This window comes from Lethenteron reissneri, chromosome 7 (assembly GCF_015708825.2).
Source record: "Lethenteron reissneri isolate LAM-NWPU_2019-01 chromosome 7, ASM1570882v1, whole genome shotgun sequence".
NCBI classification, from domain to species: domain Eukaryota; kingdom Metazoa; phylum Chordata; class Hyperoartia; order Petromyzontiformes; family Petromyzontidae; genus Lethenteron; species Lethenteron reissneri.
In genome coordinates this window covers 804893-821150 of record NC_083785.1, presented here as the reverse complement: position 1 = coordinate 821150, position 16258 = coordinate 804893, and the positions used below count along the sequence as shown (strand labels likewise).

General features: G+C 49.4%; 1 protein-coding gene across 3 annotated transcripts in view; it reads right to left on the bottom strand.

The window, feature by feature from the left end:
* PEX1 (peroxisomal biogenesis factor 1) overlaps positions 1-16258 on the bottom strand; it is a 53002-nt gene that overhangs the window by 20878 nt on the left and 15866 nt on the right. For all 3 annotated transcript variants that reach the window (XR_009756704.1, XM_061572935.1, XM_061572944.1), the window contains exons 9-13: positions 11950-12044; positions 10276-10405; positions 7703-7799; positions 4574-4744; positions 3313-3467 (exon numbers count right to left, since the gene is read on the bottom strand). Coding sequence is in view for 2 of the 3 variants with exons in the window: in XM_061572935.1 (XP_061428919.1) it covers positions 3313-3467; positions 4574-4744; positions 7703-7799; positions 10276-10405; positions 11950-12044 (648 nt within the window). In the remaining variant the exon portion in view is untranslated. The remainder of the gene's footprint in view (positions 1-3312; positions 3468-4573; positions 4745-7702; positions 7800-10275; positions 10406-11949; positions 12045-16258) is intronic.

The window sequence follows — 16258 nt, the reverse complement described above, 5'->3', positions numbered from 1 at the left end:
ACCGATGAAAAGATAATGCCGCGCGGCTGATTCTGAGCGAGACCTCTGCTGTGAAACTGGAGCGTACTCATCGTGAGGAGGTCATGAGCACACTGCCCAGGTATAGGAAACTCTCCACTCTCTCCACAACTGCTCCATCACCGATTGGGAGTTGTGGGGGTGGGTTGCCCGATGGTACAAAATACCCAGGCAGGTGCTTAGTTTTGGTGGGGCTGATGGTAAGGCCCCACCTCTTAGTGGCACGCTCCAGTTTCAGCAGCAGTGCCTCCAACTCTTCCTCTGAGTGAGCGGCAATTACCAGATCATCAGCATACATAATGTTGTTGACCAATAGGGAGCCATCCCTTGACCGCACCCGGGCATCGATCAGCCTCCCCTTGTATCTGTACCAGATGGAAATTCCTCTGGTACAGCCATCAAAGGCTTCACAAACTATTTGGTCGAAAAAGATGTTAAGTAATGTGGGAGCCAGAGGACATCCCTGTCGCACCCAAAGGTGAACAGGGAATGGCTCCGACTCCTGGTCACGTAGAAGGTCCTTAATGATTGTGAGCAGATGGTCAGTGACTCCAAAAGCACAAAGAATAACCCAGAACCCAGGCCTACTGATGGTATCATCGGCCTTGACCAGGTCAATAAAGCAGAGATGTAGGTCTTGTTGGAATTCCCTACACCACTGCTGTAGCAAACGGGCAGAAAATATGACATCTGTGCAGGACCGCTCTTTCTTGAAACCACATTGAGGCTCCGCAAGCCTCTCCTTAGCGTGCCTGGCAAGGCGATGTTGAATAATCCTTTACAGGACCTTTCCTGGCACACTGAAAAAGTGAGATTCCCCTGTAGTTGTTACAGTCTGTGTGGTCCCCCTTCTTAAAGAGGGGGACCACAAGGGCATCCTTCCAATCCTGCGGAACCCGTCCAGTGGTCCAGACTGTTGTTATGATGTCATGTAGGGCAGTCTGTGCACAAACGCCACCATCCCTCAGCATTTCGCTTGGGAGATCATCTCTGCCCGGTGCCTTTCCTGGTCTCAGACTCTGGATATCCTTTAATACTTCCTCAACAGATGGCACCTCAGCCAGCCACTCACAGGTGGTGACATCTTCTTCCAATACTTGAGGCACCGCAGCCTCAGCAGGGTCATCCCCACTTTGTCCCATTATGTTTTCCATGTCGAGGGATTTCTGCTCCCCCAGGACTTCACAGAAATGCTCAGCAAATCTGCAAACCTGTTCCTGGGGGTCGGAGATTGAATCACCGTTTTTTCCCCTAATGATGGTAATAGGTGTGGCGCTGCAGGTTACTTTTTTGATTTAGTTAAATAGGGATTTGTGGGCCATTGAGGCAGACTCTATCTCCTCAGCTAACCACGACCACCACCCATCCTTGCAGTGCCTCACGGCTCTCCGAACCTCCGAGCGAAGGCTGCAGTAAGCCTCCTCATTCTCTGACGTGGGATGCTGTAAACGATTAGAGTGGGCCTGTCGCTTTTTCTCAGCCATCCTGCATACCTCTGTCAGCCAGGGTCTCTGAGAAGGTCTGGACCGCGTACCCAAAGCAGCCATTGCAGCTGCCTGAGTCACAGTCCTAAATCTCGCCCATTTACCCTCGACATCTGGAGGAATGGGGGACGATGTCAACCCCAGCCGCAAGTGATGATGAAATTCTCGCTTGCAACTTTCATCAGCTAGCTGAGACCAGGCCACCTTAGGTTGGAATAGGGTCCTGGATGTACACCCACCACCAGAGTGGAAGAATGGCAGGCGCATCTTACAGATGACAAGTCGATGGTCAGAGGGCAGATCAGCTCCTGGTATCAAGGACATGGGCCCGCATCCGCTGTTCCGTCACTATGTAGTCCAGCAGATGTTCTTGCTTGGACCCGGCATGCAATCATGATGTTGTGTGGATGCGCCGATGCCGGAACAGCGTGTTGGTAATTACAAGCCCATGAGCTGCACAAAAATCTAGCAGCCTCCTACCGTTGTTATTGAGCTGATCTGGCCCATGCCTTCCAATCACTCCAGACCAGGTGCCAGCATCATGACCAACTCGGGCATTGAAGTCACCCAACAAGATGACTCTATCCCTAGGGGACATTTTAGCTAGCACCTGTGACAGGAGGTAATAGAAGGCATCTGACCCATTGGCCTTGCCTGCATCCCTCCACGGATGTTCGTCTTCGGTGGGGGCATAAGTAACCACGACCACCACTCCTCGCCTCCGGTTGATGGGAAGGCGAGCCCAAAGTAGCCTGGGGCGTACAGCTTCCCACATCCTCACCGCCACGCTCCCACGCCCCCTTCATTCTTTTGTTCAGAAGAAGAGCCACTCCTTGTTGTTTGGTAGTCTCCTGCCCCGAGTAGAGGACTGTCCACCCCTCATGGTGGCAGGAGCCAGAGCCGCTCCACCGGACCTCCTGAATGCCAGAGAGATCCAGGAGGTACCGGTCCAGCTCCCGACAGAGTGGCAGGCTCTCCACCGCAGTGAGCGTTCGAACATCCCACTCACACACCCACTCACTCACCCATCCACCCACTAACTCACCCACTCACTCACTCATATACGGACCCACTCACGAACCCATTCATTTACTCACTCACCCACTCACATACCCATCCATCCACTAACTCACCTACTCACGCACTCCCCTACTCACCCACTTACTAAATTACTCACACACCCACCCACTGACTCACCGACTTACTCACCCATTCACCAACTCACTCACCCACCCACCCACCTGATAAATCACTCGGTCCCTCACACACCCACTTATAGACCCACCTAGTCGCATGTGAAAATGTCAACTCCATAAGTAAAACAAATAATAAAAAAGTGTTATACAAGACAATATAATTCGAGTGAATAGATCACACCAAGTCGTTGGTCTAAGTGCTTCACGATGGTAGAGAAGTGAGCTTTCAGAAGGCACTGTTGTCATTTGTCACAATTATCAAATGTGCCCTTCTGAGGTTTCATTTCTCCACAACGCTCACCCCTCCGGGACACCCTTGAATAAAAAAAAACACATTAACTCAATGAGCCCTGCCCCGGCGGAGGGTAAACAAAAATAAACTCAACCAAACTACACAACGCCAAGAGTGGAATGGCTGCTCTCGCACTAAAGCAGGAGATAAGAAAAATCTAAACCACTCAGAGCCTCTTGTCTATTCGTCGTTGCAGCGAGTAGATAACTACGTGTCTTTACTTTCGAAATTAACTCGGGCAGCGGGTGCCAGTTGGACACCAGACGGCGGTATTCCTCCATTCTCTGTGGCAGTGGCCATAACGATGTAGTGCAGTGGCTACCCGCGTGAGGGGGGCCACGTCGTGCCCCAGCTGGAACACGTGGAGGCCCTGAGCGGAGACGAGCGAGCGGTGCAGCGCCCCCTCCGACTCTGCGGTGCACACCAGTGCCACCATGCTCCTCTGCGACATCTCCGCGCACAACAGCTGTTTGAACACTAGTGGGGGGGGGGGGGGCAGGAGGAGGGGGGGCAGGGGGAGGGGGGTGACGGAATTGATTAACAAATTAAGGGCAGCAGCGTGGCCCTGTGGTAATAACTCGTGCCTCGCTGCAAGTGGGGCCTGCGTTTGATTCCTCAAGCGGTGCCTCTCTCTGTAGAGTTTGTATGTTCTTCCATGATTCTGCAGTGTTGTGAGAGCGTGCGGTGTGTGTGTGTAGCAGTAGTGTAGTGGCTAACGCGCTGCGCTACGAACCCGGCGACCCGAGTTCGATTCCCGCGCATGGCCAACACTAGTGATGATTATGTGAACTGGTCCTGGGGCTCCCTAGGTCGACTCAGCCTCTAATGAGTATCTGGTGCGGTGTTTAATCATCGCCCCTGGGGAGACAAAGAGGGCCAGTTGTGATGCTGGCCACCCACCCCTTCGTGTGCCATTCTGGCCTTCATAGGTGCTCACAAGCAGCACTTGCTTCAAAAGTCTGTTGAGGCAAGTGCTGTCTTTGCATCTGCCAGTCAAATCAGTCAGTCAAGCTATAACGCCTGGGTTTGTCCTGTAACCTCCCTGTCAGCGAGCCTTCAAAACTTCATGTGGACTGAAAGTGCATAAGCACTGGTGACTTCGTGGCAAATGGAGGCTGATGTTGTTTTTGTGTGTGAGAGTGTGTGTGAGGGGAGTGGTGGTGCAGTGGTTAGCGCATCCAGCAAATATCTGAACCGGTTATAGGCCTCCCCTAGGTCGATTCAGCCTTCAACGAGTACCTGATGCGGTATGTAAAAACATCAGCAGCAGGAAGACAATGGTGGCCGGGTGTGGTATTGACCAACCCTCGTGTGCTGTGCTGGCCTTAATAGACGTTCGCTAACAACACTTGCCCCAACAATCCATAAACAGGCGACACGGGGGGGGATCTTTGTCTTTGCGGGAGAGTGCATGGAGGCTGTACGTTCTTCCCCTGCGGGTTCTCTACTTTCCTCCCTTTAGCTAAAACCGTACAATGCCCTTGGTGTTGGCCAATAACATTAATAACAGTAATAATGATGGACACAGCTGGAAGTTGCTGATCAAGGGGGTAAGCGCGCGTATCGCGTCGGCGGCCACCTACCCTCCGTCAGCTGCAGGGCCTGGTTGTCCTCCGGATTGTTTTCGGGCCCGAAGTTGGAGGTTGAGCCCAGCACGAGATGCAGGTCGTCCAGGAGCAGCAGCGACGGCTGCCTCCACACCGCCTCTCTCATCGCCGCTTCCAAAACGCCGGCGATCGTCTCCGTCGCTTTCCCTGTCGTCAGGAAGACAGTTCCCGCCTCACTTCTCAGACTGAAGTAACGTCACGAAGTTAAACATCCAATGCACAATGTCCGTTATGCATCCAACTCGCTGTTTCGCACAGTTTCCTAGCTCTGAACAAGGGCCATTGCCTGAAACGTCGCTTGTTATATATTTACACTCTGTTCTCCTATAACGCGTGTTGTTTTCATAATGCAAATTGGATATAACGTGATGAATGTATCAGGGAATGCTTTTTTTTTTACTCGGATGCGAATTGGATATAATGCGATTGAGTGAACGGAACTACGTCGCGCGACGTTGGAATAAGCGCTCGTACGGCTGCCTCGGCGTAGCATCGCACGAGGCATTGGGATGCTGCTGGATGCTTCTAGATGCTACCCACGCGCCTCGGTCTTTGTTCAGCCTGCGTACGCATCTCACGTGTTATCGCGGACTGTGCTTTACCCGATATTATTTATTATAACCCGATTTTTATATAATGCGGTGTTCTTTAGGAAAGCAACTACTGCTTTATTAGTAGAATAGCCTGAATATTTTCCCCACTTTTTAGGATCATGGTGTTATAGACCAAGCGTTGTTGATTTTTTCTTTCTGAAAGCACAAATAACAAAACTCGACACATTCTTCAATCTGGCCTTAAATGGGAATATATTTTTTTTATAATATGCAACATTTCAGGCCTTTCTTCAGAGCACGTAAATGATGTGCAATTATGAAGAGCCATTGGCAGTGTTATTGACTACTGTGTTGAGTTTGTATTTGTGCTTGTGCACCACTGCCAACATAGTATCAGCAAACAACAATGTGTTTCCCTTGCAACATGTCAACTATGAACGCGACTCATTCCGCTTGGGCCGAGCCAGTTTATGGAGTCACACTTCTACCATCTGTGTAAAGGGTTCTTTTCTAACTTGATTTTAAGCTTTCGTGACTGCAGGAATTACTCTTTGGTTCTTTCGGTAAAGTCACGTAGAAAGAAAATAAATAAAATAATAGAATACGACGTTTCGATTGCAACACAAGCAACCGTCATCAGGTGTGAATGCAAACTCGGAGAGAGACACATATATAGAGAGAGAGACACATACACAGAGAGAGAGAGACACAAATAGACACAGAGAGACACAACGCAGAGAGAGGCACACACAAAGACACACAGAGAAACAACGCCTGTGTGATGAGGTATTATATAGGGAGAGAGGGGGGGGCAGAAAAATTAGCATGTCAATGAGAGCGGCAGGGGGAGAGAAATTGGAAGCTTAAGAAAACAAACCTAGTAAACTTAGAAATGTAATGCAATGCAACACAGAGTCGGCTAACACAACAGTTAACACTTTACCTGGCTGATTACGTGCGTGTGTGTCTCTCTGTGTGTCTCTCTCACTCTCTGTGTCTCTCTCTCTGTGAAGGTGTCTCTCTCTCTCTGTGTCTGTGTCTCTCTCCGAGCTTGCATTCACACCTGATGAGGGTTGCTTGTGTTGCAATCGAAACGTCGTATTCTATAATTAATTTTATTTTATTTCGACGTGACTTTACCGAAAGAACCAACGAGTAGAATTATTTTATTTATTTTATTTATACATTTTAAATCAAAGGAACTAAATAAAAACACCAATCATTTCAGGCTAACCATTTTGAAAGTCTGTAATTCTTTTTTATTAAGCGTAACCAGCGGCCGGAAAGTTGTGAATATACAAGTGAGAAACCTATTTGTCCTTTATGTACATATGTTGAACTTCTCTCGCACCAGAAGTAGCCAACCGTGCTCATTCGAGGTGCGGGGGCGAGGGAAGGACAACAAACTAAACGTAAAAAAGCATTCCTGTAGCACAAGTTCACTTTCCTTTTCCCCTCTGTAGATCCGTCATAGTATAGGAACAGAAACTGTTATGAAAAGTGCCGGTGTTCGTGTTTAGCGGAGCCGTCCCTCGGGTTCAGCGAATTGGGGCAACTGGCCAGGGTCCCATGCTTTGGGGGGCACCCCGCGCTTCAACGTCTTGGTGTCAGACGTAGTAATACTTCCGGTTTAGTTTGAAGGCTTCAGCAGGGGGGCCCACAAGGTGGGATTTGACTCGGGCCCCGCACTGCCACCCCATTATGGACGGCCCTGATGATGATTAGTGTTATGAGAAGAGCCGGCGTGGCGTAGCGTCGTGCACTGGCGTATGCAGACCGCAACGCGTAACTTGCGTGAAAACAAATCTTTGTAGTCTGAGGCAATGGATGCAAGCAAGGTCTAAAGGCCTGGGGGCACAGAAAAGCTGAGAGGCATGACGATTGCGGCCCAAGTCCCTGGCCTCGTCCACCCCCCTTGGGGAGACGGCGAGCTACCCGGAGACATCGGTAGCAATGCACGGATTTTATTTATTGGTGAACGCAGTTGCTGAACACTGGCCCCCGCCCACCCACCCGCCCCCCGAGGGCCCAAAATGCCAAGCAGCCAGCAACACAAAGCACCATCAAAGAATTGTATAGATAACAGCTCATATGTCTCTTGAATTGGGCAAAGTTGTAAGAGCTTGGCATAGGGAAGAGACGATGGGAGAGGATTCCCAAGCGGAGAGGGCCCGGTGTGGCTCTGGGCAGCTCTGCTCATGGGCTGTGTAGGGGCCTTGTAGTGGACAACTAAGATGACACCGAGGGACTTAGGGGTTTAAGCGTTTTTTCAGAACTACACCCAGACTAACATGTTAATTAAGTGAATGACAACACTTAAATTCGTCTCAGAAATTGCATTGCACACAATACAGGGCATTTTAGTTACATCGCTTCCGCTCGCGGTGACTTTGTGAGTTGTGACAATTCACGTAAAAAACATAGTCAATATTTTAAGTTCATGCAATACGTTTTGAGGAAGAGATATTGCGGCGGGCACGAGGTCAGGAAATTAAACGTGTGTGTGCATGTGTATAACGGTGAAGAGAGAAGTCACGAGAGATGGTTTTACCTCTCAGGGACTTGCAGCTTATGATCTCCAGGTGCCCATCAAGCCTCTCTGCAGCCTGCTTGCAGATGGCCCTCGCCAGGGCTGTCTTGCCAGAGCCCTGGAAGTTTGATCGGCATTAAACATACGTGCTATGATAGGCCGTGATCACGTTTACCACGTACACATGTCAAATACTTGTAAGCAAAAGTAACTCTGACAAAAATAATGTTTTAATCGCATCACAATGCACAGAGGGTCAATCTTGCAGTGTGGCCCAGAAGGCAGAGAGCCCCTCTTGAAACATCACCTGAAACATTACCCACGGATACTTTTGGACAAACCAAGGGTGTTGTCTCTAAACTGCTCTCCCTGCTTCAACAGCTGGTAGGTGCAGCTATCGACTGGAATCGCTGAGAAGATCGTCGCGAGTGAAAATTGGGAGAAAAAAACATAACGTGGAAATTGTCAAAAGCTTTAATGCAGTGGAGCACAGCGAAAGCTATGGCCCCGATTAAGTCACCAAGGCTGATGAGTGTGGCCAGTCTGTTACCTCTCTACCGGTTAGAATACCCAGATGGAGACCTTGTGATGCTCTGCATTGTGTCTATCTCCAGTCTCTCAAATGATCTGGGTATGCAGTGTTACACAGAGGATCTGGAAGCGATCAACTGTTTGGTGTTTGTTCATAAACTTAGGAGACTGCAAAAAGCCATAAGAAGTCAGCCTCCACGTCGCGTTCCACGCCTCGCTTGAGTCGCTCTCCACTCCAGCAGTCCGGGCAACACTGAGAGCTTGTCCCTGGCTGGGACTCCCCAGGGGGTGGAGCTACAGCACAGAGGGGTGGAGCTACAGAGCAGGGGGTGGAGCTACAAGACAGGGGGTGGAGCCAAACAGAATCAGTGGAGACTGATACTAATGTAATGCGAGCGTAAACGGGGTTCGCTGCTGGGCTCTGGCCCAATCATACGGCCCGGGGTATTGGGGGGCGGAGCCCAGTATGGGGGGCATACGGGAGGGCCCGTCATTCACCTCGGGTCCAATCAGAAGCGAGGTGAACGGGGGTGGAGCCAGCAGGGCGCTATGGGAAGGCCAGATCTGACGGTCCGGAAGGGGAGGAGTCAGGATCACGTGGTGAAGGGGATATAGGTGGGAGCCTGGAAGGGCTCCGGGTCAGTTTCTGGAGTGAAGAAGCTGAACCACGTTGGGTGGCCGGAGGGGATCCGCGCCATCATCCACGTGGCTGGAGGAGCTTCGGCACACCGTCGGCCAGCGGCGTGCGGAGTGGGGGAGCGGTAGAACTGATGAGGGAGCGCGTACGGGGCGCGCGCGAGGAGACGCTGGTCTGCTGTCAGGACCAGTGGGGTGCGAGCAAGAAGAACGGAGACCAGCAGTGTGTGACAAAGTCTTTTATTACACTAATGTAGAGGTGTAGTGGGTGACATCACGTCACGCGCGCCCTCTGAGAGAGTGGCGTCGCGGGACGTGACGTCAGGCGGGCCGTGGAGGACGGTGACGTCATGCCCCCAGGGGGGTATTTAAAGGGGGACCCGGGATGTAACCGGGGTTGGTCAGGGGTAGGAGTGGGGACTCGGGTAGTTGGTCCTCACACGAGGCTAGGGGAGGCTACTCCGCCCGACCGGCCGAGGTTGGGGGTAGTCCCGGGCCGGGGCAGAGTGGAGAGCCGGGTTAGCCGGGGTGTAGGGATCTCAGTACCCTGTCTCCTGGGGAGTTATTGGCTAGGGGGGTGCTGATTCGGCGTGAGCCTTATCAACCTGGCGTAAGCCCTTATCAACCTGGCGTAAGCCCTTATCAACCTGGCGTAAGCCCTTATCAACCTGGCGTAAGCCCTTAACAACCTGGCGTGAGCCCTTAAATAAACGTGATGTGAGCCCCTAACAGCAACCTGCCTCGCAGTCATGAATTGCACCACAACACTAAAATAAAAATAAACTTTTTGTATTTTACGAGGTAAGCCCCACTGAGCTATACAGCTCTTTTCAGAAGCGACCTGGTCAGTTATGATAGATCAACGAAGTGGCTTATCATGTGGAAATATTTTGAAGCCAAAAACTCTAAATGCATGTTGATGCTAAATGTAGATGGAAAAACTGGAGGACCCAGTGAAAAATTTACGTGACCACGGGGAGAACACGCAAACTCCAAATATAAAGGCATCAGAAGATCCCCGTACAGCCTGAACAGACTTTTGGGGAACGGAATGTTCGCGAGCACCTGTCAAGTCCAGCACGGCACATGAGAAAAGTCCACACAACCACGGGGAGAACACCAAACTCCAAATATACAGCAGGCGTCAGGGTCAGGATCGAACTCACGACCTCCTGTATACCAGACAAGGTATTTAACATCTCACCACCGTGATACCTGCAGATGAATGCCAACTCCGAGCGAACACTTCGATCAGGGAAATAACTTTTTCAGCACCTCCGATTACCGTGGTTGGCTAACGTAAGCTGCGAAAGAAGTTCAACATACACACATATATACACGTACATATCATTCTTCCAGACGATTCTAACAAACACGCTCGTTACGTGAGAAACGAACGTCGGGGGGAAAACGTGGCCGGCGATTACCTTGGGGCCCGTGATGAGGAGCCCACCATTGTGAAGTCCCCACGGAGCCCCCAGGCAGCTGAAGAGGTGGCCCCACCCGAGGCTCTGCAGCACGTGTAGCTCGCCCCGTCTCCCCGCCTGCTCAACGCCGCTACGCAGCACACATGCACGCACACAACCGCACCGTAAGCGCGCATCAGAAAAAAACCAGCATGTTCGTCAATAGCACCCATGGCCCTACAATAAAACTAAACCATTTAAAAAAATACTTTTAATTTCTACCAGGTAAGGCCCACTCATCCGTATGGCTCTCTTTTCAGAAGCCTCCAGGCTGCCGTAAAGGATAGTATTTGATAGGCCAAATACTCTTAAATGAACGTTTGTAAGTGTGGAGGGAAAAAAACGGAAAAACCTGGAGAAAAATCCATACAACAGGAAGAGAGAACATGCAAACTACAAATATACAGCTGGCATCGTCAGGGTCGGGATCGAACCCACAACTGCCTGTATAATAGGCAAGGTGGTTAACAGCTCTTAGACACCGTGGCGCCCTTGGAAACGTCCACATCGGGGACGTTTGGGGCGAGGGTCCTTTTCTTCATAGCCGTAAAAAATTACCACCCTTTGGCTGGTGGGCGAAAGGAAAGACATACATTTATCTCGTTCATTCGTAGCAATGGTGCGAAGTACGTTATAAGGAGTGGCGCAAGCAGATTCAGGAGTTGTTTGGCTTTGATAAGGCTTCGGCATTCAGAGGTGGGAGAGGGGGAAGCAATGCACCCAACAGGCGCTTGGGATGATAATGATGCCAAAGAGTTGGTTTTAAAATTAAATGTGGAGCATCTAAAAAAATTACAGCCAAGCGCGAGGTTATCCTGCTTTGCACAGCAGTGGTAGGCATTGATTAAAACAAATTGCCTTCGCTTACAATGCACGCATCAAAAAGTGTGCAGGAATCAATTATTTAATCTTTTGAAAATTAGAAACGAAGGATGCATTCAGGGTAACGGAGTGAACAAAACTGCACAAAAGAGACGAGAAAAACTACCAACAAAACAAACATGACAACATGGTGTGGATACTTGAGTCAAACAATGGTCATGAGTTACGAGGGGGTGGGTGGATTGCCACAGCCTAACGGCTACACGCCACGTGAGATACGTGGGGACATGCTAGGCCAGGAACGTCCACCCACCGCAGAGATTCAGCGATGAAATGTAAAGATTAATTTATAATTGGCAGAAAACTCCTTCATATACAGAGGACCGCAGACCTTAGGGTGGGAATTTGGCACCAACTGATGCTAAGCTAAGATGGACATGACAAGGGATAATAATAGAGTAGAACCTCTCTCAACAAAGGTCATTGGTTCCATGAAACTGGTCACAATATTAAATGGAACACGGTTAATCAATGCATTAATTAATATTTACTGTGCCTACAACAGCCCGTCGTTTACAGGGGAATGGTCGGTAAGCAGACACATTGGACTCTATGGAGGCAACTACACCACTATACACTGCACATTGGGGTCTATGGAGGCCCGTCGTTAAGCGATTAGTTGTTAACAGGAGTGGTCGTTAAGAGGGGTTCTACTGTAATAATAAAGATACCAAAGCTAATGTGCATGCATGACGACACTTAGGTAATGTTAATTGAAATGGTTTTCACGTTTATATTCAACAAAAAATTTACCCTAAACGCTCCAGCGGAATGAAAGGGAGTTGGTGGTCTAAGTCTTCGGTTTGCTTGCAGATAACCCAGCCCTTCTCACTTGGACACAGGGTAACCTGTGAAGCACACACCAAGCGAATCATTAAACTCAGTCAGCATTCACAGTAAATAAACCCATTAAAACAGCAATTATGATCAGCCTTCATTATGCTATCGAATTGCATTACATTACAGTAAAACCCTTCGAAGCTGGACTCGGGTAAGCCAGAATTCAGGATAAGCCAGACGGGATACCTGAAAATAACAAAAAACTAAATAACAAAGAACAAAACAAAAACCCTGACCCGTGGTACACCGCGCTCACACGTAAATTAAGCAGCACTGCACGGTGAAGCCCGGCATGTTCATCATGTGTAGGGAATGAGACGGCGCTTGTCAACACGAGGATATTGTCGATGCCATTCCTGGCCATTTTAAAAATTACAAAAAACTCTAAACATTGCATCAATAGCAAATAGGCAACTGTTCCCCCAGATACCCCTCGAACTTACAGACATGCCCTTCTGGGACTGCCCTGATATTAAACAAGTTATTTTTTTCGGGACGATCGGTCGCTACTTTAATCACATTCTTCACAACACGAACATCTCGCCCTTCCCGGAAACATCCCTACTGGGGCTGAAACCTCAAGGTCTACCCAGGGAGGCAAAGATATTATTACAAATTCGGTAGACTCTCGATTATCCACGCTAATGATGGGAGAGGGCGGCCGAGGATAATTAAAAATTGCGGATAATCCAAAGATATCCATTTTACGTGCATCTCTATGCTAAAAAACACTAATATAGGTATAAATCAGAACGAATACTAACGATTGACCGATTGAAGCGTGCTCAGAGATAACACTTTCCTGCTCCTGCGCAAAAGACTCGGCCCACTAAGTGGACAGCAGCAGAGCCATGCCAATCAACATCAATCAAACTCTGCTTCACTGTTGTAAAGATATGCAACAACTGTACTGTAGAGGCGATCACGTGTATTTCGGAAAAACTGGAACACATATTGTTTGGTTCAAGAACGTGACTTGTAGTAAACATTTCCAAGAATAACCATGTGTAATGACTCCGGACTCGAGCTGTAAAGGTTTCCTGTATTGCACGTAATGTAGCTTAGGAAGACGTCGTCATGAGATAATGCCGACGTGGAGGTCGTATGACCGAGCAGACAGCGACGACATGAAGACAGCGACGATGGCGCGAGTTCCTCTCGACAGCCTCGAACTTCCTTTCTTGCCCTGCTTTTATCCTCGTGAATTCCCTTGGGGAACTTCCCCAGCCGTCTATTTTGGACACTGGAGAATTTCCCAACCAAGGATCTTGGGCTAAGGGAAATTCCATGAGTTATTCATTCATGTCAAAGCTTCAAGTGCGCAGTTAATCCACAAATCAAATCAACCGCATGCGGATAATCAAGTCTACTGCATTTGTTGTTAAGGCAAAACGCACCATTATAGACAACTGGGAAGAGCATGCCCACCCCCTCATTACTGCAGGTATCGGTTAATAAATTGTCGAAAATAGCCGCTCTAGAACATCCAAGCGCAAGAAATTAAGGGGCAGGGAGGGAAGCATATTACCAAAACTTGGAACCCTTGACGGCTTCTCCTCCAGTGGCCACTGATTTGTAAAATCGTTCATTCGGCATTCACGGCACCCCCACCCCTACCCTTCACCCCCCACCCCTCTCCCTTCCCTCTCCTCCCACATGGTCCTTCCCCTAGAGGCGTTATCCGAGTCAAGGAAGTTAACACCAGGGATGTAGAGTCTATTGAAACATATAAGACGGGTTCAACATAAATAAATCCGTCGGTGATCATTGTTGTGCTTATTGTGTCGATACCGGTGTTAACTCCACAACTGTGCCCTCTGTGTGCACCTGCATCGTTTGTTCAGGATACTTTGAGGGAAAAAAGGGGCCTTCTTTATAGCACACGTGCTATTATGTGTTTGTTTGTCGACTATATCTTTTTTTTTGTCAAGGCCAGTGTGACTAACGAAAGTGCTGCGGTTTTTATTTTATTTGTGCACCACTGTCACTGCAACATCACCGTTTGAATGGTTGTTCTATAGGTTTGGGAACACCGATACGGGAGCATAGAAGCACAATCCAACACATTACGCTGCACTTCCTTCTGCCGCCCACAATGTATCTCCATGGCAGCCTGTAATGCCTGTCTTATGCGTGGCGGTCACCCACCCAGGCAGCACGCGGGGGCTCAAAACCTGCTCAGCTTCCGAGGTCCGATGAGATTGAGCGCATTCGGAGTGATTTCGATTGGCACGGTGCTGCTTACGAAGAAACAAACCGTGGCGTTTTAGTGAAATCGTTGCCAATTCACCACTCGAAATGACGCAGGGAAAAACACAAAGAGCAGGAGTGGTGGCAGCGTTGCTATGGCAGGAACCAAGGGGACTCCACCACCGCCGAGTGTCGACTGGACACGAGCCCGCTGAAAAGGCTTCAACAGCAACGTCATATCCATGGGGGGGGTTGTGTGCTGCCACGATGGTATTTACAGTCTGTTCTCCTATCACGCCGCGTGTTGTTTTCATACCGGCAATTGGATATAACGCGATAAATGTACTCAAGGGAAACACATATTTTTTTTTGAAGATGCGAATTGGATATAACGCGATTGAGTGAACGTAACTGCATCACGCGAGTAGGTATAGGAAGTCGTACGGCTGCCTCGGCGAGGCATCACACAAGGCATTGGGATGCTGCTGGATGCTTCTAGATGCTACCCACGCGTCACCACGGATTGTGCTTTGCCCTATGTTATATATGATTTATTATCACGCGATGTTTGATGTTTCCATAACACGATGTTCTTCAGTAACGCAACTACGATAGCGCGTTATAGGAGAACAGACCGTATTGCCTCCTGACACAACGCCACGTGTCCTCATTAACAGCTTTGGTAACAGACTCGAGCACACAGAGGGCTATTCCCCACGGGTGCGATCAAGTCAGTGATTAATAAGATGGACCAGGCGCGTAGTAACCCTGAAGGGACGACTTTCCACCACGTAAAAATACTGCACGTACTTCAACTGAGAAGCCTTATTATTCGTTTTTTATTACTCCAGGGCACTTCGGAGTGTGTGTGTGAGCGGTAGTGCAGCAATCAGCTGTTTCTGTCCCATTGGTGAGCTCCTCCTGCAGGCGAGGTTGCGTTGGCCGCGTCGTGTAGCAAGCGTGCCCAGGCAACGCATGGCCAAGCAGCTTCTGTGTTGCTCATAGAAGGGGCTAAACGGGGACGGCAGCGGATAGAGAAGAGATGGACTGATGCGGCACAGATGGATCTGCAGCCGAGTGGACTTGAAGATGACTGGTGCCCATGGTGTCACACTTTACGAGGCCTCAAAGTGCACCTAGCCTGGCACAAGTGCTGTGGTGATGTCATCTCCACTTCGTGGAAATGGTGGCTGTTGTTGTTGCAGTAGGTAGCGCACTGCATTACAAACCCAGAAATCCAAGTTCGATTCCCGCTTATGGCCAACAACAGTGACGATTACATGAACCAGTCCTGGCCCTCCTCTAGGTCGACTCAGCCTCAAATTAGTTCCTGGAGCAGTGTGTAAACATTTCCACTAGGGAGACAAAGGCGGCCGGGCATGGTGCTGGCCACTCACCCCCTCATGTGCCATGCCTGATTTCATTGGTGCTCGCTAACAGCACTTGCCCCAAAAGTCTGTAGAATCTATACGGGGAATCTTCTGACAGATGTATATTTGTAATATGCATGTTTCTCTCCCTGCAGTCGCGTGGATTTTTCTCTGGGTCCTCTGGTTTTTCCCTAGACATTTAGAATCAATATCACGTGTTTTAGAGTATTTGGCTGCAACAACTTTCCAGATGATAAGCCACTTCGTTGAGCTATAATTTATGGCTAGATCGCTTCAAAAAAGATATATATAGCTGCTTGGCAGCTATATAGCTGCCTGGCTGGATTCCTGCCTGCCTGGCTGTCGCACGGACACACAAGTACGCGTGCGCAACTAAACAGCGTTGGAGTAGAACCAAACAGCGTTGTGTGTCGTATTTGTGAAAAAAATTCAACTGCCAACGTACGCAAAAGCAATTGGACATCTCGCAGACATCTGGAGCAAAGAGTTGTGTCCTCTGCTAGCCGATGTGGCTTCTCCAAACTGGAGCTGTTAACCCGACTCGCTGACGGACGGATGCCTGGACGATGTTCCCAAGCGTGATCTACCCATGATGCACAGTGAAGCTGATTCCTATGGATCTGAGATTTTTTGCTGGTAAT